At 43.5% G+C, this 21189-nt stretch overlaps 1 protein-coding gene across 6 annotated transcripts; it reads right to left on the bottom strand.

Moving 5' to 3' along the window:
* Nucleotides 1–495: 495 nt before the first annotated feature.
* SIX4 (SIX homeobox 4) lies at nt 496–13398 on the bottom strand. 6 transcript variants are annotated; one of them, XM_077909525.1, is made up of 5 exons: nt 13301–13398; nt 12242–13092; nt 8818–9506; nt 7530–7586; nt 496–4897 (listed from the first exon to the last, which is right to left on the bottom strand). In XM_077909525.1, exons 1-5 carry the CDS (start codon nt 13301–13303, stop codon nt 4104–4106), a joined length of 2394 nt encoding a protein of 797 aa, XP_077765651.1. In that variant the 5' UTR covers nt 13304–13398; the 3' UTR covers nt 496–4103. The 6 variants fall into 6 exon arrangements, 5 of the variants coding, with proteins under 5 accessions (XP_077765651.1, XP_077765653.1, XP_077765650.1 ...); XM_077909527.1 differs by lacking the exon at nt 13301–13398 and having other exon boundaries at nt 9274–9506; nt 12242–13212; XM_077909524.1 differs by lacking the exon at nt 13301–13398 and having other exon boundaries at nt 12242–13212.
* Nucleotides 13399–21189: the final 7791 nt, after the last annotated feature.

The raw sequence follows: 21189 nt of genomic DNA on the forward strand, positions 1-21189 counted from the left end.
TCATTTAATTTTAAAGGTAGGATAAAACTGTAGCAGGGCTGAGTCTTCAGTGGTAGAGTTGTGTCCGTAACTTTAAGTCAAATCACTGGTAGACCCAACTATGGTGTAACTAGACTTTGGTTAATGGGAATGCTTTAACATGGATTATATCGAGCTCATACGGGAAGGCTGTGAATGGAAAGGCCTTTGGATCATTGAATTTAATTCCAGTAAATCTTATAGAGTAGGAGAGTCAGATTTTGAAACACCCAGATGAATAGGACACATTTCTTTCCTTTAAGGAGGATGAATTCTAATCATTTAGCTCTGAATATGCAGTACAATTAAGTGAATTGCATAATTTTGTACAAAGACCAAAACAGAGATTATTGTAAAATGACTCCTATTGTCCTTGTATCTGCCAGTGTATGAAATGTTTGTGTGGGTTTTTTTCTTTTTTCCCTACGCTTCTTCCCCCCCCCCCCCAGGGATAAATAACTTTTTAAACACAATGTATGTATGTATAAATATAAAGTTTATTTAGCATAGTGTTTAGAAAAATAAGTTCACATCATTTCAGAAAACAAATAAAACACTTAATTGTCCAGGCATAAACCCCTATTACAGTACAACATACATACTTTAGATCTCTTTGGTTGGGTAATTAAGCACAGAAATGTTCTGGGACATGCTCTGTGTGCCATCACCTAACAGTGCAGTAGAGACTCTGTTACCCCACCCCATGATATACATTCTGTATAGATTTTTCTCTTTGTGTAAGGCACAGTAAAACCATATTGAGTATATAACCGGTCTCCTCTAAACATACAGTACATGCAACAAAAGAACACAAATTGAGAACCCTGAAAGCCAAAAGAGTCACATGCTACATAATTCTGATTAATAAAATGTACGGTGGTAATATTAAATTAACATGAAATGTATCAACTAGATACAAAATAACTGTTAGGCTCTATCATCTAAGTTCTAGGAAGACTTTGAAACATCTTTTGTAAAACGTAATTCTTTTTCCCACAAATTTCCTGAATTATTTATATTTTTATGATGAGATGACCTGTCAAAAACATTGTAAAAGAATGAAGAACTGGCTATGTACTAATGCACACTTGCCTAACATGTAGCAGGGCAGGCTGCAACACATGCCCAATAATCCAACTTTTGACATGCAAAATGCAAGGGCATATACAGGGAGATTTAAGGTCAGTGTGCAATTTAACTACAAATTTTTACCTATGGCTATAATGTCTACCTGCCTTTCATAACACGAGAAAGGCACTGAAACACGTGTACGATTCAGTCTTTTCATTACTATAAATATACATGAGCTATAAAACACTACTACACAGATGTTCTTGCTTGATTGAGGAACAAATGCACCTTCTCTTTAAATCATAAAACTGTTCTTTACTACATGTAACTAAGAGCTAGATGCCAAATGCTGGCATAGGGTGCATAGATAGCCTCACATCAAAAATCCCACAGCCAGCAGCAGGGGTTGGGGTTTGCAGGAAGAGTTTTTGCCCCTATTCTGATTCCTCTTTGGGGATCATTTGAGGGTCATTTGCAGCATCTTCAAGCATTGGTTTATGTAAGAGAAACTCTGCCACATGAGCTCCAAGGGTTCTGGGTCTGGCCCTTGGTATTGCAAAAAACATTTGCAATTCTGTGCAAGGAGATCATGGGGTTTATTTTATGTCATTCACATATGTATGGGCTATACACCAACTGGCCCTTATTTTACTGAAAGAAAAGAACAATAAGTTCTTTATAATGTGCATTGATTCTTACCTGGTATATTGTGTAGCTACCTGGAATAATTGTAGGGGTATAATTACATCATGTTGGGAGTATGAATAGGTTTCCTAGGGAAGTCTTGAAGTTTTGTGCTATCTTTTTTGTTAAGGGAAAAAAAAGAGGAAGGACTGTGAGTAAAAGAGAGGCTGATTATATTTTTGGAAGACATATGAAACTTATCCAGTTATATATATCATATATATAACTTTTTAAACCTTCCCATCTCCCTTATTAGATTGGTATTTTAAAATAATGAACTAACTCTTGGTATCTGCAGCCATCAAGTGAAGAAACATCATTTTCATGTAAACTACACTACAGAACCATATAATTAATCTCAGTAACATGATCAGCACACACCTAAAGAAAAAAAACAATCTGTGTAAGCAGTGATGGAGTGAAAGAGAACTCTAAAACACCTGACTGTAAAAAAAAAAAAAAAAAAAAAAAAGATGAAAAACTATAGTTTCAGCAGTTTGAGAACATTTACTAATTCCATAAAAAAGAAGGCATCTAAGTTCTTTAATGAAATGACAGGAAGAAGTCTTGATAGGGCTCTTCATCTATGTCTGCGAGTTCCGTTTGCAGTAACAAGAAAAGGTTAAGTCCTCTATGGACCTTAGTCAACATGCTCAGCTGATGGGCATGTTGGGATCAAGAGTACAAGAGTGCACTCTTTCTTCTGATCTTCAGGAGAGCAAGACTGGTAACATCTTTATGTTGGACGACTTTAAGTCATCTCTGAAGAGATCATTTTCTCACATTTCTTGCTTTGCAGACACCAGAGACTTTCTCACTACATAAATGTATTTGCATTATTCCATTTTGTGTTCAGTCCTGATAAAAACTATGACCACAGCTCACAACATTATCAAAGCATTATTTCTTCTTAAAGAAACCCCAAAAGTTACTTTTAAACCAGACATGATAATATAGTGCAAATAACAGTTGTATGTCATAATGTAAAAACTGATTCAAAACATTTAGAACTGAGTTTCATCAGGACAGTTTTGCTCAAGAGAATTTACATATTCTTTCTTTAGTTTAAAATGGTTGTTTTCATCATCTACAGAATTCATTTTACATGGTAATCTATGATTGTTATTTTCATTGTAATGAAAAGCATCAACGATAATTAATTGTTCATCCATTTACATCATAAACATACATAATGATATAAGTGAAACTTAAGTTCTTCAGATTTAAAGCAATTTTGTGGTGAAAATAACCCTGTTAGATAGAAAAGAGCCATCAGTGCTTCTGTTGACATGTTTGTACCTTAGTAAGAATAATAAAAAGGCCACAAGGTAAGAAGGCACATAGAATTCTATAGAAAACATATTTAAATGAATCAGAGAGTTGCTAAATAAAGAACAAGGATGTGAAAAAAAGTACCAAAATTCCAATATTGGGAGTTAGATTGCCTGTTTCAGTGTTATTAATATTGACCATAATAGACTCCTGATAAAAATCATTACTTTTAAAATCCTACAAAAAGTAAAACTTCGTTGGAAATAACTATGTTCACTTCCTGTTCAAACAATAAAAATAAATTAAACAGTAAGAAAACATTTTTCTTTTCAGTTCATAGTGTCTGAAGTGTAAGAGAAACATATACAGCATAAATAAAATTCACTGTAATTCCTCAAATCCTTGCTTATAGGACTAATATATTTACACTCATACTGAAGTTTGTTTCAGAGTTTTTAGTGGAGTTGCAAACTTTCTCAGCCCCACTGGACTATTAGCAAGCACATTTGGAAATGTGTAGAGACAAACCAAGACTTTCACAAAAATGCCGAAAAAAAGAAATGCCATCTATTCAAAAATAAACCCTTATAGTAGTGCGGAGTACCATTTATGCTTCTTAACCTCATCAATGCCCATGGAGTAAGAGTAAACAAAAATAACCATATTGTTTCTAATGCCGATGCCAGGTGTATACAGTTTTAATTTAAAGAACTCTAGAGTTCCATTTGACCTTAGAATTATATTAAGTCAACCAAATGATACACTTTGTCTTGATAGATTTCATCTTGTTCCTTTGTCTCCATCTATTTAAAAGAGAACATATGTGAACCAAAAGGCTGCAGCAATGCAGTTCTACTCTTGTATATTTAACTGTGATCTTCATGCAGATCAATCCAGTCTCTTGAATGCATTTACTCACAAAACTAGTGTTTCCCTGTAAATGGGAAAATGCTTTATGTCCTCAGGGCTTCGTGAAAAGATCTGCCTGCTGATGCCAGGAAAAAGAGAGAGAGGGAAGGAGGAAGGGAGAGAGAGTGAGAGAGAGAGGGAAATAAAGTTTATAAGTCTTGCATATCTTCATCCAGTTGGACAGTCTGGAGCTTGGCAAGGTCTTTTTTGTCTGTTTCCAGGTCTTCACAGACAGTCTCGACCATGCCCTCTAGGACGTACTTAGATTTTGAGTCCAGCATCATTAAGTTGCTCGTGGTTTTGCCCTCAGAATTTGTTAAGAAATTCTCTTTTATATTAGCTACTGATTGCAGAACCAAACGATGTTCTCTGACAAAATCCTGGTGCACTGCCGGGGAAGGGTGACCCACCTGGTCTTCGGCCGTAGGAACAATTTCCCCAAGGGAGGTTTGGGTCATGGGGACGGACAAGAGATCTTGACCGGTAATAAGGGAACAGTTCTGAAGAGTTGCATAGTTAGTGCTGCTGACAGATGTCACAGTAGATTTGCTTGCCACAGGTGCAGACATTGGCTGGCTATCAGCAAGGTCAGGATTTAGCTCGGTGGGATTTAATAAGGTGGGGGGAGTCAGGGGAAAATTGTGAGTTGGGGATACGTTAACTAATGAGGCCAGTGGATGGAGGCCGCTCCCCGAGATATTTTCAGAAGACAGGTTTGCATTTATTTGTGCATTCTGATTGACAGGCATCAACTGAGAAAATACCAGGCTCCTCTCCAAGCCCTCCTGTTTAACAGATCCCATAGTCTGGCCTGAATTTGGAACAGTGTATACCACAGCACTGGGAGCAAGAGAACTCAAGAAAACCTTTCCTTGCTGGACTGTGGTGGACTCACTTGTAAATGTGCTCCCATCTGAAGTGCTTGCGTTTACTGAAAGATTACCTAAAAAAGATAAAGTAGAGATTATCATTGATGGAATTGAAAGGGAAAAAAAAGATATATATATTTTTTTACATGCATGATTTTTCTCAGGTTCGGTAGAATCACCTGGTGCACTTAAGAACTACAGATTCTGGGGTGCCTGGATGGTTTAGTGTTTGAATGTCTGCCTTTGGTTCAGGTCTGCCTTTGGCTCAGGTCTTGATCCTGGGGTTTGGGGTGGGGAGCCTGCTTCTCCCTCTGCCTAGGTCTCTGTGTCTCTCATGAATAAATAAATAAAATCTTTAAAAAAGAAAAAACAAACTACAGATTGCCAGGCTCTACTCCTGAGAATCTCAGTAAGTCTTAGAACAGGTGTATTTTAAACTTCTAAGTCTGATGACACAGTGGAAGTGAGAACTTCTAAACTGCTGGTTTAGAAACCAAGTGTGAAAAAAACATTTTTTCCCCCAGGGTCTAATTTCAGTCAAATTTCTGGTTCATTATTATCAATTTGATTTCTCTCAATCAGTTGATAGTCGTAAGCTAGCTCTGCCAGTTAGAACTAGAAAACACAAATGCAAAATAAAATGCCTTTGTCTGGGGACAAGTTTGGTATCGGACACAACTGGCAATGTAGAAAATCCCGTAAAATGAGATGCCCTGGGGCTTGAAGTTAACCATATAAGCCTGTACAGACAAGTTTCAGACTTTCACTACACTAACCATAAAGTAATGTCAAGTTAACAAAACACTGAATAGTTTTTTCTTCTGCTGTGCCAGTTCTGAGCTTTTGGTGTTGGCAGTGATAGGAAAAATTAGGGATAATAATGAAATGTACTTCTATAATTACAGATTAACATAAATAACTAGAGCTAATGCTTCTCTCCAAAAGGTTTGTATTTTGAGGCTCTCACTATAATGGTCTGCAGAGACCAGAAATAGAAAAAGACATGTAAGTAGAATGCTGAGAAGATGTTCAAAATCAGGTAACTCAGACAATGGAAGACGAATTCCACCCTTCCCCTCACTCCTACCAGCAAATAAAACGCTTTTCTTTTTGAGTCTTTAGACGTAGGCACAGTGAAATGATGGCAACTATCTTGCCACTGAAAGAAAGGTGGTCCTGAGGGAATTTTGTGACAGAATTATTCATCTGATCTTGAATTAGATGTTCAGCAAACTATTATTTTGAGAAAACAGCTTAATTAATTAAAGGTAATTCACCTAAGATATTACACTCCTGAATTAGAATAATTGTGATTATATTACCACCTCTACTGAAAAACAAATGTCACAGGGCTGTTTATACCTCTTCCCAACACTTTTTAAGCATCTTAAATGCAAAGGAATGTCTTTAAATGGAAAAAAAGAAAGAAAGAAAAACACTGTATTTAAGCTTGACAGGAAAATTTGACCAGTACAAAAGTTTTCTTCATGAAAATACTGGTGTTAACAATACTTATATGTTATGTTTGGGCTCTTCCTTACTATAAATGTTTGTTCCAGGCCAAACAGATGAAAAGACTTTTATTTAATTTCAACTTAAGTATAGTTTAGAATTCTTGTTGGCTGATAAACTGTAGCAAAATCATCTGAAATATTTATTATGTGTATGTATTTGTGAAACTATTTGCCTGTGTATATGTGAACAAAATGATTAGTTATTTTTTTTTTTTTTTTGAGAGGAACCATAAATAATATGACAGGACATTTTCCCCAATGGCTATTGAATGTAAATAAAATAATATTTTTGAATGTGTAGAAATTATACATAAAGGAGGAAAAGCAGATGTGGTCTAAAACTTGATACTCAAATATAACTGCACCTGAATTATAAATTGGACAAGTTCAAAATCAGTTTAAAAATCCAAATGAGGGCACCTGGGTGGCTCAGTGGTTAAGTGTCTGCCTTTGGTTCAGGTCATGATCCCAGGGTCCTGGGATCTGGTCCCGCATTAGGCTTCCTGCGAGGAGCCTGTTTCTTCCTCTGTCTATGTCTCTGCCTCTCTCTGTGTGTCTCTCATGAATAAATAATAAAATCTTTTTTTTTTTTTTTTTTTAATATCCAAATGAAGGATGTCTTGGTGGCTCAGCAGTTGAGTGTCTACCTTCAGGCTCAGGGTGTGATTCTGGGTCCTGGGATCGAGTCCCACTTTGGGCTCCCTGCAGGAAGCCTGCTTCTCCCTCTGTCTGTGTCTCTGCCCCTCTCTCTCTGTGTCTCTCATGAATAAAAATAAATAAATAATAATAAAAAAAAGATTTTAAAAATCTTTAAAAAAAGATGTAGATATTCTGGGTTTCCATGTAAGTCCTAAGCATTGAAAGATAATCTACCTTGCCTACACATTTTAAAGCAAGGCTCAGTATTCATTTTTGACAAAGCCTGGATCCCCAAATGCTTTATTGAGAACTGTAGTCCATAATTACTATAAAGGAACATTGCTTCCAGGTCATACCTTTAATGTACCCAGTGTAAGGATTGACAGCTTTGTCATTTGATCTTAGCTGTTTTAACGGAAAATGCTATTCTTATTCATACTAAATGTCCCACTTTAAAAATTAGTTCTTAGTTTGTAATAATTTTCTATGGTAGCGTATTTCTAGATTACATGTGAAAAGTATTTCAGCTTTTCTTCTCCCCCAATGTACATACCATGCTTTTTGTTCAAATTTGTTGTCTTTAAAATGTTATCTACTGTTTGGAAATTTCCTAAAGAGAGAAAAGGGATTAAAGCCACATTAAATTATTATAAAATGAAGCGCTTTGACTTTCCTTGTGGTTTTTATATTTTTGCCTTATGTTGGATAGTGACTCAACCTAATCCTTTCCATAACTTCGAACAATGAAGAAACATGGTATGCTGTAGGAGTTTTGTGTTTTACTACGCTTTACCTGGGAACTGATCTTATGGAATGAAATGTACTCAACAACATTTTTTCCATTAATGCCTCAAGCTGAAGTAGATCATAGTTGTGGAAACAAAAAAAGTCATGCATAAATGGATAGTTTTTTGATAAGGCCATTTTACAGGAAGCTGATCTTTAAGGCAAACAGTTACTTATTTTGGTTTCATAGAAACCTGGAGTTTCAGACTTGCTTACAGGAAGGCAAGCATGCATTAACACCCCCTCACTCCTAAGTTTAAGGGGCTATGCAACCTCCACTGCTATTCTAACCATTCCTGTTTCTGTATCTAGAAAAATGACACAGAGCCATGACTTGCTTAAAGTCAGTGAAGAAGTGGCATATCAGCCTCAGGCTTCCCAAATTTCAGATCAGCGTTTTCTTTAGTATACGGCCCTTAATGAAGCCACAAACATATAAAATTAGACTAACAGTTGCCTTCCTAAATAAACCCATATATTAGGGGGGTGAGTATACTGCAGAGCAAAAGACATCCAGTCACATATTCCTCTGGTTTTCCTTTAGGACTGTTAGCTTTAATTATAGTAAGAACATGAATCAAACGCAATTGATCCAGTCTTTTTAGCTTGCTCTTCTAAAACACTTCTTGGTCAAACAGAAAATGCTTAGGTAAAGTGTATGTATTTGTACCAATTGCTTGGACTAATTTTGTGTTCTTAGCAATATTATTAATTTTTAATCTTAAAATGTCAAGCAATGGGTTATTCTGTAAGCACCAATTGACTTATCATATTTCTATAATTGTAGAACTGGCAAGATTTGCCATGAACTGTATTTTTCCATTCAGTTATTAAGAAAATAAAAGCCCATCTCCATGATGCCAGGGAACCAACCAAGCTGGATGTTACACGGGTGTTGTGAAGAAGGAGGAACAAATCAAGGCTATTCTGCAGCTGTGGCAGCCAATGAGGTACCTGAACAGTAACATCAATCTATAGCTCTCACCAAATGCATCATCTACAGCAGCTGGCTAAAACATTCACTGGTGCATTATAGTACCGAACGAGACTTTTACCTTGTGAAGCTGCTACCGAAACAGAAGGCAGCTGCAGTGGAGAGAATCCAATGCTCCCATTAAGGAACTGGCTGTTTGTCCCGGAATTGGGAATCTGGACAATGCCATACTGGTTAATTTGCACTGGTGTAGTAAAGGTCACCACAGAGCCTCCATCCTGGGAAGCCACCGTTTGAATGCCTTCTCTTTTTACCTCAGTGCTGGGTATCAGCCCTGGGAATGACACAGGGGCACTGGGGCTGTAGGAAGTGGTGGCTGCTGAGTTAGCTGAAGAACTCTGGAGGACTTTGAATTCCTTCACATCCTGGGAGGTAGACCCCAGTATGTCACTCATGGATATACCATTGCTCACAATGTTTGACGCCATTTTTGGTGGGTTCAATGACACTGCCTGTGTATTTCCCACATTTAATCCATTAAGGATGACTCCATTGGGTCCCTGAATGAAAGAATTACCATTAAGAAAGACAGGTGAAGTACTTGCAGGCACCAAGCTTCCGTTCAACAAAACTCCAGAAGAGCTTAATGAGATCTTAGCATTTCCAATTTGTTGCATGTATACTGGCTCCATGTGACTGGGAAGGCTGAGGTTGGTGACACTATCCGATGAACCGGAGAGTGGATGAGGAGACAAGTCCTCATGGCCCTTGCTGGATTCATCTTCAGTGCTGGGATTGCCATCTGACTCACTGCAGAGGGGGAAACCAAGACATTCGGAAGGTCAGAGGGGATGACATTCTGCATGATGCCATTTGTTTAGAACTCCAGTAAAGTCAGTATTTAAAGAAAGCAGAGCAGGAAGTCTTTAGTCCTGTTTAAGCTATGAGATCTTTCAGCAGATTCTGACCACAGAGAGAATGTGGGAAGATAAACTCTCCTATCCCCATCATTTCACCGGTAATAAATTCAGGGAAAGTCCAGAGATCAGGAAGATGTAAATTCAGCTAATAGAGAATCGTACATACATTTTTTATAGCCGTGAAGTGACTCGTTCCTGTTAGATACGCCGCTACCTATACCACAGAAAAAACTCACTAGATGAGGTGGCCAGTCTTTCCTGTTTAGGAACGCCTTCCCCTCCCCTCAAACCAATTCAGATTAGTGGGATCTTGGAGGTAAATGAAACTGCCGAAGGAGCAGGAGGTGCAAAGTGTTCAGTATTGTTTGCCAGTTAGTTAACAAGAGATCATTTTCTCACCTGCTCCCAAACTTCTACTCCACCAGACTGACAACTCTCTCATTCAACAAAGTGGCTGTCCTTGATGTAGGAAAGGCACTTGCAACCCAAGAACTGTTATGTGCAGTCGCCTTTGAATCCAAAAGAAGCCATAGGGGCCTATTTAACACACACCATCCAGTGCCCTGGTGAGGTGGGAGGGAAAGGGTGTGGGTCACTCAGCAGTCTTGTAACCATCAGACCCCTTCCCCAGCAGCCTCAGTCCTTCTGCTGCTCCAGACAGGGCTGTGTTCCTCAGCTCCCCGACTTAGGGTGGTGGTGGGGGGAGACCAAATCCGGGGAGGGGTAGTGGTGGGATTTCCCATCTGGTCTGAGGCTGGGCGGGGGAGAAAGGGGCAGTGAGCCGGCAGTTTGGAAGCGTGGTGCGACTTGGCCCCGTAGAAGATCCACATCCCTTGCAGTGCCCGGCGGTCGGTTCGCTTTCATGCGGAGGGGAGGGGATTACTCGGGCTTTGGGCTGCGGGGCCAGGAGCGCAGAAAGCGCTTTGATTTACGAGCTGAGGCTGAGCCGCCGTCGCCGTCTGCGAGGGTGACTCACCGGGGGTGCGGGTGGGAGGTAGATCCGGAGAGGGGCCTAAACCAGGCAACTGGGCCGGGGGCGGGGGTGTAGAGTTGGGGGTGGGGTGGGGACGCGAAGCCGGGAGAGTGTGGCTGGGGAGCCGGGGAACGCGCCCGGCCCAGCCGGGGAGCGGAGGCTGCAGGGCAGCTGGCCTGCGCGCCACGCCCGCTCCCCACCCCCTGCCTCTGGCCCCGAGGATTCCGACGGAGCTCCGGGCGGCTGGGTCCGCGGCCGCAGGCCGGCGCGGGGCTCCCACCGGGCCTCCTCTGGGTCTCCCCGCAAGTCTGCGGCAGGATGCACGCAGGTCGCAGTGCGCGTTTTGTTTTGGTTACCGCGAGGCCCGGCTCGGACACACAGCGCCTCCCTCCCCGGCCTGGGCGAGCGCCGGAGCCGTCGGGCCCCGGTAGGGGCGCAGGGGCCGGCGCGGCAAGGGCGGGCCACGGCGGCTTGTGGAATGCGCCGGGCGATCACCTTCGCTCGGCCCAGGCGGGCTCCCCGGCTCCCAGATTCCTTCCCTGAGCAGAACCTTCGAGTTGCCTTGGGTTCTTTCGGTCCTATGCCCGCGCGGCTGGAGACACCGTCTCTTTAGGCGACCTTCTCAGTTCGCTCAACAATACACAAAAACACCCTCCAGGTGTCTGACTCCACAGGACGCACAAAAGCGGCGGAAAACCCGGTATTTTCCACCAGTTGGGGTCCAAAGCTCTGCCAGTCCAAAAGTTCAAACCCGCCAGGGTGGGCACTCTAGGGGGTGCGGAGCTGACCGCGCCCCCGCCCGCAATCGCGGTCCGGGGGGGGCCAGGCAGGGGTCGGGGGCTGGGGAAGCAAGCCCTCCAGCCCCACTGCCCCGGCGGCGCTGAAATCCGATCCGAAGGAGTTCAGAATCAGGTTTCAAAACACGGCAGAGCCCCGCCGCACCAACACCCCACGTTGCCGCGGCCGCGAAGGGAACCTCGGCGGGCAGGGGTAATGATTAACTCTGTCACATAAAACCTCGACGTCCCCAGCCCCCCCTTCCGAGCCGCTGGCCCCCCCCAGCCCTCCCGTCCCTCCAGAGCGACCGCGGCGACCGCAGCGCAGGCAGGGGTGGGGGTGCGGGTGCGGGTGCGGGTGCGGGTGCGGGGGTGCGGCGCGGGGAGGCGGGGGAGCGCGTGCCCGCGCTCGGCGCTGTGACCCGCGGGAGGTGCAGACCCCGGCCCGCGCCCGCGACCTCCGGGGGCCTGGCGCGGCGCGGCGAGGCGAGCTGCCTCTCGGGCGCCTGCACGCGCCCCTGCGCCGCGCCAGAGCCCGGGAGAGGGTGGCAACTTCAAAGCCAGCGGGATGGGGGTGGGAAACCGGGCGGCAGTGGCCAGCCGAGGTGGGGGCGGGGACTGAGACCCGGGCGGGCGACGAGAAACTTCTGGGGGGGAGGAGGGGCAGGGAGGGTGAAGAGGGAGGTTCCCCCCGCCTCTCGCCACCGCCGCCCCCCATCCCCCGGCCGCCGAGAGGTGGGGGGCGGGGAGAGGTGGGCAGCCGGACCGGGCTGGTGGGGAAGGTAAGCGCCATGTTTGCGAGCACTTGGGAGGAAAAGAAAGCTGGGAAGGGGGTGGGGGAGAGGAAGGGGGAGGAGGCGGAAAGTTGGCGCTCACCTTTTGGACTGGGTCTCCGAGGGGTTCCGATCGCGCTGCCGGCGGTTCTTGAACCAGTTGCTGACCTGGGTGAGGGAGAGGCCGGTGATCTTGGCCAGGTGCCGCTTCTCGGCGGGCGAAGGGTAGCGATTCTGCTTGTAGAGCTCCTTGAGCGCGTTGCGCGACTTCTCCTTGAAACAATACACCGTCTCCTCGCCGTCCCAGATGGTGCGGGGCAGGGGGAATTTCCTGCGCAGCCGGTACTTGTCCACGGCGCCCAGGGGCCGGCCGCGGGCTCGCTCGGCCTCGGTGTAGCGCGCCTTGTACCAGAGCTGCTGCAGCAGCGGGTGGTTGGCCGACTCGAAGCTGTGGCTCTCGAGGATGCTGTAGAGCTCGGGGTAGATGCCCTGGTGGAAGGCCACCAGCGCCCGCGCCTTCAGCAGGCTCTCGTTGCCACGTAGCAGGTCGCTCTGGGGCAGGGACCACAGGAACCGGGCCAGGCGGTCCAGGTTGCCCCCCTGCTGCAGCGCCTCGCACACGCAGGCGACATGGTCGGGCGAGAAGGCCAGCGGGGTCTGCGCGGCGGCGGCGGCGGCGGCGGCGGCGGCGGCGGCGGCGGCGGCCGCGGCGTGGTGGTGCCTGCCCAGAAGTTCCGAGTGGAGTTGTACCTGATTCGCCGCCGCCGCTGCCCCTTCCTCCGCGCTCACCCTGGCGGCGGCGGCCGCGGCGTCCCCCGGCTCCAGGGGGAAAGGGGCTGGAGCCGGGGGGCTCAGCCCCGCCGCCGCGCCCCCCGCCACTTCTTGGGGCGCCTCCTGCCCTTCCGAGGCGCTTTCCATCCCATTCTCCTGCTTGATGTCCGCCGCACTTGCGATCTGCCCGGTGGGGGAGGAAGAGGACATTTTTTGTTGTTTATTTTCCTCCCTCCCTCACTCCCTCGCACTCTTTTCCTCTTTCTTTCCCCCTCTCTTACTCCTCCTTCTTCGTCTCCCTCCCTCCTCCCCCCCTCCGGAAAGCCCACTCCCTCCCTCCCGGTTTCGGCTGGATCTGGCCGATCAGGTTTCCCCCCGGCCACGCAGTCACCATTAAGATAGCCGCTAGAGCAAAGTAGTGTAAAAGGATAGCAGCTTTCTGCCGTTCCCCCAACGTGACTCCTCGGGTTGCTGCATACTATATGGCACTGGCGGCCGGGCCGGCCCGGCCGCGCCACCTCATTGGCTATTTCACATTCAGAGGGAGGTGGAGACAGGGTTTCTATCCCTGTCGATCACCCGCCTCCCTCTCCACCCCTCGCCTTTCCCTCTCCCCCTGACCCCCAGGCACCTATACCTGGAGGGAAACACCGACATTCTTTTTAGGCCAGGCTCCTGGGCGGGAAATTACCTACTGTGGCCTGAAAACTGGACAACAGCCTCTTTCAAGAGAAGAGTCCCCAGGATTCCAGCGGGAATATTAATTGTGTGGCCTTAAGGTCCGGATGCTAAACTCTCTTAACAAAGAGACCACCGTGGAGCATCCAGACGACAAAATTTCAAAGAAGCCGGTGCAGGAGCTCCTCTATGTTCCTATTCCCCCTTGCCTCCCTTTCCAAGGTGTCTTTGTTAACGATTTTTGAATTCAAAAGGGTCCAGAATAGAATGTCACTAGGGAAGGTTCCGAGGGGAAAGCATTTATGGTACATGGAAAAGGGGGGTGGGGTGGGGAATACTTGAAAATCTTAAACGTATAAATAGCTCGCTGAAAAGGCAGAAAGGAGAAACCTTCAAAAAGCAGTTAACCTTCACTCACCTGGAGGTCTGGCAACACAGCTAAGTTGAACACAGTGCAACTAAGCATATAGACTTTGTAATCGGTGTGTTTACCTCAGTGAACAGGGTGGTAGAGGTCTAAGCTTCAGATCATAATGAAAATTTTAGTATTGTGTATGGACAGTTTTTATGTACGTGTGTGAGTAGTTTTCTGGAGGTGATATTCGTGGTAGAATCACCATTTCTAAGTGCAGGTGTCTTCCAGGAGATCAATGCAGGATCAGCAGCCCTTTCAACAGCATAGACAGATGGAAGACTGCCCTCTGGTTTGAGGTGAAATGCCTGGAGGTGGAGTCAGCTGCTGTTTGCAGTCGTCTCTTTCATGGTTTGCATGAGGTCTTAACTCAAAAAAAAGATGAACCCATCTCGCCTCTCCGATTTCTGTTGGTCAGTTAGTTACGCCTGCTGGTGTTCTTTCTCAAAATCCAACATTTTAATGACGTCATCCTAACATCATCCTTCAGGGTGGCTTTACATTGTTTTGCTTCCCAGTAACCCATAACTGCCTATTTCAGCATATTATAAAGCAGCTGTTTAGGTTACCTGCTGTCATGATCAACTTGGTGAGGTTTTCTTTCTTGTGGAGGGGCTCATTTTATTGCTAGTCAACCAAGATGGCATTTGATTTGAGACTTGCTTTTGCACTGCCCTGATGAAGCCAGTGCTGAAATTCTGGTAGATTTAGAATTCATAGTCAAAAGGGCACCTGGGGGGCCTCAGTCACTTAAGTGTCTGCCTTCTGCTCAGGTCATGATCCCAGGATCCTGAGATGGAGCCCCACATGGGCTCCCTGCTCAGTGGGGAGACTGCTTCTCCCTCCCCTCATGCTCTCTGTCTCTCAAGTAAGTAAATACAATCTTTAAAATATATATAATAAAATGCATGGTCATAGAAAAGACCACAGGTTTACACCCCATTGGAAATATCCAATTAGATATCCAGCTCTAGGACAAGATTTGAGATTCATAACTTCCTTCAGTTTTAAAAAAATTACTTTTTTTTTAGAATAATTTTGACTTATAAAAAAGTCACAAAAAGAGTACAGAGAGTTCCCACCTACTTTTTACCTAGTTTTCCTGGATGTTAATAACATCTTACATTACAATGATACATTTGTCCAAACAAATTAACATTGGTGCGATGTTATTAACTAAACTGTAGGATTTATTTGGATTCACCAGTTTTTCCTTTGATGTATGTCTTCTATTTCACCATCCAATCCAGAATACGACATTGCATTTTGTTCCTTGAATTTTTAAAGCTTATTTATCAGAAGAAAAAAACCCAGCTTATTTATCAGAGCAAAGTAGACTGGAGGTAGTATGGCTTAGTGGAAAAAATGTGATTGTGATACTTAGCTATCAACTACTTAGATGTAATTTTAATCCTAGCTCTGCCATTTATTAGCTACTTGTCTTTAAAAAGTGGACAGGATTGTTGTGAGGATTAAATAAGGTGTGACAAAAAGCACCTGGCCTGTAATTAATCTTTGTTAAATGTTTGTTATCCTCCTGATGGGGAAAAGTAGGAAACTTTTTAGTTGGATATATCTAATGAAAATTCATTTGGCTCTATTATAGAGCAATCCAATTTCAGGTCATAAGAATCCTCTTCAGGCTTATTATCAATTAAATATAGTGTGTATATTTGGAAAACCATATATTGGGTTTCTTCGTGTCTTCTTTTTTTTTTTCTTTTTTTTCTCTTTTCTTTTTTCTCTCTTTTTTTTTCTCTTTTTCTCTTTTTTTCTTTTCTCTTTTTTTTCTCTTTCTCTCTTTTTTTTCTCTTCATGTCTTCTGAGCATATCTGTGGCCTCCACAGAACCAAGTTCAACATATTACATAAAAGCAGCAGTGGCCTTTTATGAAGCCTATGGCTACATTGGTATTGTGTAGCTCCAGGAGGAGATTCCTATTGAACCAGAAGTGAACTGCAACACAGAGCTCTGGATTCCTTTAGCAAGCTGAACCTTGGGCTCATTCTGGCAGCAACTCTAAGTGGGACCGGAAGTCCTCTACTTAAACACGGTCAGCTCCTTGAGGGTCTATGGTTAATCTCAGAACACTGGTTTACAAATGATTTGTAAAATTGTTGAATACTTCTACTTTTTATGTCTGCCATGCAGTAAACAGTTGAGTCTGCTGTACTGATATGCCATCTAAAGTGGTGTTGTGATTTGGGAAAACAGAGTTGAGGCCGGGATTGTGTGAGGGTGCAAATCAACCTGCTTGTTTAAGATCTTTTTCTTCCTGCCTGAAGATAGTGATGAGTGTATATGGAAATCTTTTGCCATTTTCGTGTATTGAAGAAAACCTGTCTCGGCACAGATTTTACTCTTTGCCTGAGTATATTTGTCACCAAGAGTAGAGATGTCCTTTTTCAAGGCTGACTTTGGCTGCCTTTATAGGGGGATAGATAGAGGGAAGACCTTCATAACTGTATGTTGGTGGGTTCTTTCTATTTCAGAAGCTCATGTACTATTAGGAGGTTAGGTTATTGTAAAGTAATCTCCCTGGTAGAGGGGGTGTTCTTTTGTTATTTAGTGATCAATGGTTGATGATATGTAGTCAACATTTCTGAAGGATCATTCATTTTCCAAGTATTTATTGAGTCCTGATTAAGTACAAGGTATTACATTAGGTATCAAAAGATAGCAAGATGAATATATTGGGGTCTCTAACCTTGAGGAGCATAAAATCTGGTGGGAGAGATAAGACACATCCATTAGGAAATACGGTAGAGAGGATGAAGGTGGTAAAGATAAACCAATTTTGGGAGGAGGAGGGCAATGAGGAGTGGATTTTTAGCTGGGTCTGTAAGGACAAGAATTTTGAGAGGACAAGAATAGAGTTCACTAGAGGAAGAGGGAATAAAGTGAGCAAAGCATAGAGCCATGAAAGTGTGTGGTGTATTTCTGGTTATATTGAGTTAATTCAGTGTGTCTGGGTTGTGGGGTTTATGTAGTTGTGTGGTAGGAGATTAGCTTAAAAGGCATGTTGGGGACAGATTTTGAAGGTCTTTGAATGGAATGCTAAGTTTGCTGTGATGTGGAGCACACGGTGGTCTGTGTCCACAGTAGTCTGTGTGTAATATCATAGCCATAGTTGATTTGTCTAGAGATGGAAGCTTTCACCAAACCAAAACATTCAGAATCCTTTCCTGGGGTTTTTCAATTTTTTTTTTTTTAATTATTTAAGACCTTTATTAACGGGTGCTGGTTTTTCAAATTTTTATGAAGAAAAACGTAAAGACTGGTAGGGAGAGTCTTGGATGTAATGCTTGGGAGTTCTCAGTTACCAAGCTAACCATGTGGATGAGCAATAGTTAGGAGGGAAGGTGACCTAGTGAGTCTTATGGGTGATAGTGGAGGGAGAAGATCCTGGCAGAGACTGAGTGAGTGCCAGGTTCTAGTCATCTCCCAGGTGTAGCAGCATTCTTGCCTTTTTGTGGAGATATGGATTTCCCTGGGAGCCAGAAACCTCACTTGAACTGGACTCTGCAAAAAGATGAATTTATTGGAGTCTGATACCAAACAAGGTGAAAACTGGGAATGCAACTGATTGGACTTAAAAGACCTGTTGTCCCATTTTACTTTGCCCCTTCTCTCTCACCAAGTTGGTTTTAATCTTTCAAAGGGTTTTCCCCCAGGAAATTGGAACCAGGGCTCCCAGTAGTTCACAACTCACATTTTCTAGCTTCATTAAAGGGGTTCTACTGCTTTTCCTTTGAAAAATTCTAGGGAAGACCTCTCATTGGTCCAGTAAGAGTCATATGTCAACCATAAAACCAGATGTTAAGCCCATTAGAACCATAGAAGTCTGTGGAGGAGAGTTGTTTTCCATAAGGAAGGGGGGGGGGGTGGATGATATCTTTAGTCAAGGGACAAAACAATAAAAGTCCCCTAAAGATGAGATGAGGAAAGCCCAATCTGGATCCATAGCCTGGGGGTTAGGAAAGGAAGGTCTGCATTAAAGAAATACTGCCCCAGGGAGGTAGAATCTAGTGAGATGGGAATGCTGGAGGATGAGAAGATTTGGGAAGAGAAATAATGGGCCAGCCACTTGGTCCACTGCTGGAAAGCTGCTGTCTTGAGAAATGTAGAAAACCTGATAGTTTGGTTGTTTTTACCAAGGCTGAGGTTTCATTTGAATCAGAAATCAGGTGCTGTCAGGGCTTTCCTCTTCAAAGCTTTCTGATCATTCTATCTTAGTGAACCCCAGGAGTAATAATGACATACATTTCATAGTTTCTATTAGGCACGAGGTATTGTAGTAGGGCATTTATATATGTACATGTCATGTAATTTAATAATTGTAGCAACCCCGTGAAGTTTATTACATGGAGGAAAGTAACTGAGGTAAGGGAGGTTAAGAAAGTTGGCTCAAAAGCATGTCTGTTGGGATGCCTCAGTGGCTCAGCGGTTGAGCGCCTGCCTTCCGCCCAGGGCGTGATCTTGGGGTCCCGGGATCAGGTTCCACATCAGGGGGCTTCCTGCGTGGAGTCTGGTTTTCTCCTTGCCTGTGTCTCTACCTCTCTCTCTGTGTGTCTCTCATGAATAAAATCTTAAAAAAAAAAAAACAAAAACAAAAAAAACACGTCTGTTGATTTAAGAGAAGGCCAGGTTCTTCCCATTACATTGCCTCCTTAATTTTCATTTTTAAGAATTTTATTTATTTATTTAATGGGGGGGGGGGAGAGAGAGAGAGAGAGAGAGAGAGAGAGAGCGCAAGCGCACAAATGGTGGGGGGGATGGTGTGTGGTGGGAGGTGGCAGCGGGAGAGGGAGTAGCAGGCTCTCTCCTGACCAGGGAGCTTGACCTGGGGCTGGATCCCAGGACCCTGGGATCATGACCTGAGCCGAAAGCAGACACTTATCTGATTGAGCCACGCTCCATTTTCTCTCTTTTAGATATTGCTACTGACAATAATACAGTACTGGTAATAGCGTCTGACGGTTTTTGAGTCTTACTCTGTGCTAAGCACTTTCAATGAAATATCTCCTTTAATCCTTACAAATATTGTCCTCAATTTATAGTTGGGAAAACTCAGGCCTGAGGTCCAGCAACTAGAAAGTGATGAAGCCAGCACATGAATCCAATTCTCTTGAAGCCAGGGGCCAAATCTATAAGCACTACTTTCTACTGCCTCTAGCTCCATGAATAATGCTTATTCAGTAATAGGTCCAAGTTGCTACCATCCTTCTCTGACAGTAGTTTAAGGCCCTGGGAAAAGGATAAAGCTGGTAGCAATGTTTCCTCCCACAGTCTTCAGTGCTTTCTTTGCCTTGGTGTCAAGGTTGGGCTAAAGGTAAGACAGTTCACAGTGGTTGGGGTCTCCTGTTCAAGGACATGATTAAAGGTATCCTGGTGGTAATAAACAATAATGCCAACTTAACCGATGACTTCTCAATGTAATATTGGCTAAAAAATCATTTTTTTAAGAGAAGGGGGGCGCAGCAAAGGAGGGAGAAAATCTTAAGCAGGCTCCCTGCTGGGAATGGAGCTGACAGGAGGCTCCTTCTCAGTCCTGGATCATGACCTGAGCTGAAATCAAGAGTCAGAGGCTTAACTGACTGAGCCTTCCATGTGACTCTTGGCTAAAAATTTTATTTGCTCACTGACCACATTCAGTCTTTTACTATAAGTTTCCTTTTCTATTCAAGTATGAAGATGCTAAAAGTTGTCTTTATGTTTAGGGAGCTTCTCTCTGAGTCATGTAACTGGTTTGGATGTGGTCGGTCTTTTTCAATAAGACAATAATACATAGCAGCATAAGAAACCTCCGGGTCAGCACAGCATTCGTATTGTGTATTTTAGTAAATTGACTTTTGGTTAGCTCCTGTTAGTGAACAATATTATGATCAAGCAGATGACATAATTTGTTTATTAGGTGAATCCCTGATGTCTCCATGTCTCCATACTAATATAAGCCCTGGGACCCTCTCTGTCCTTCATGAATGGATAAATAAAATCTATTATTTTATTTTATTTATTTAATTTTTTTTAAATCTATTTTTTTAAAAGAAAGAGTTGGAATGTTCCTTTTAATGTTTTTTTAAAAAAAGGTTTATTTATTTATTTATTCATGAGAGACATTGAGAGAGAGAGAGAGAGAGAAGCAGAGACACAGGCAGAGGGAGTAGCAGGCTCCTCGTAGGGACCCCGTTGTGGCACTCGATCCTGGATCCTGGGATTACGCCTTGAGCCAAAGGCAGATGCCCAACCGCTGAGCCACCGGGGCGTCCCCCTTTCTGTGTTTTTATTGAAAAGAGCAAATGTGCTATAAAAAGTTGAAATTATTTTGTGTGTATATAGCTGATATTCATTGTATAGGTTAGTTTGAAAAACTTTGCTTTCCTCCTTCTGATGGTATTAGGGCCAGATTATAAGATAATGCTTGGCTTAAATTTTTTTTCACAGTAAACTAGTATTTGATGCTCATTCATTCAGTCTTCACTCTACTTATTCAATAAATACCAACAAATTCTAGTTATGGCTTTGAACATGTGTCCATTATAGACGGAGGAATTTATCCAATACAGCTGTGTATAGACTTTGTTTTGCAATCTTGATAAATGCAGTGAAGGTGGCTTACAATTGCCAAAGAGATTCAGGCTCTCAGATCTTACAATTGCTGAAATAAAGTGTATTATATTCTTGGGGGGGTGTTGGAGGATGTAAGAACCAGGTGACACTGTCAAGTACGTTTGACAGTCTTGAAGTCAGTGGTTCTCTGCGGAGCAGATGCCAGATATTTATAGAAGTACCTGACATTTTAGTGAAAAATACAGCGTTTAACTTCTATATAGACTTACATTCTAGATAATTTTTCCAAATTTTTATCTGCGAATGCATAAGTATTTTCTGTGCTTGCATGACTGTGCAAGTATAAAGGAGAGTATAAAGCACAGGCTATCAAATTGTTCCAAAGAAAATGCCGGTCTGAATTATTGATTATGTACACAGGGCATAAATCTTTGAAATCATGGTAATGCTTCCAGAGAGTACAAGATGGAATCTTTGTTTTTAGAGTTTCCTTGAAAAATACTTCTAGATGCTCGGAGACGGAGCTCTGTGTACAACTTACCATTTTAATAATCCCTCCCTGAAATCTACAGTAAGCAGTGTGTTGGCCTACGGAAGCGAAGACCGAGCCCCCAGCCGCG

This window comes from Canis aureus, chromosome 9 (genome assembly GCF_053574225.1).
Source record: "Canis aureus isolate CA01 chromosome 9, VMU_Caureus_v.1.0, whole genome shotgun sequence".
NCBI classification, from domain to species: Eukaryota; Metazoa; Chordata; class Mammalia; order Carnivora; family Canidae; genus Canis; species Canis aureus.

What these genes read in the sequence shown, in the direction of transcription:
- SIX4 (XM_077909524.1), bottom strand. Translation starts at nt 13,119, where the DNA reads ATGTCCTCTTCCTCCCCCACCGGGCAGATCGCAAGTGCGGCGGACATC. An exon ending in TCGGAGACCCAGTCCAAAAG is followed by an intron (nt 9,507 to 12,241) that starts GTGAGCGCCAAC and finishes CCCCCTCTGCAG; the next exon opens with TGAGTCAGATGGCAATCCCA. An exon ending in TTCGGTAGCAGCTTCACAAG is followed by an intron (nt 7,587 to 8,817) that starts GTAAAAGTCTCG and finishes TTCTCTCTTTAG; the next exon opens with GAAATTTCCAAACAGTAGAT.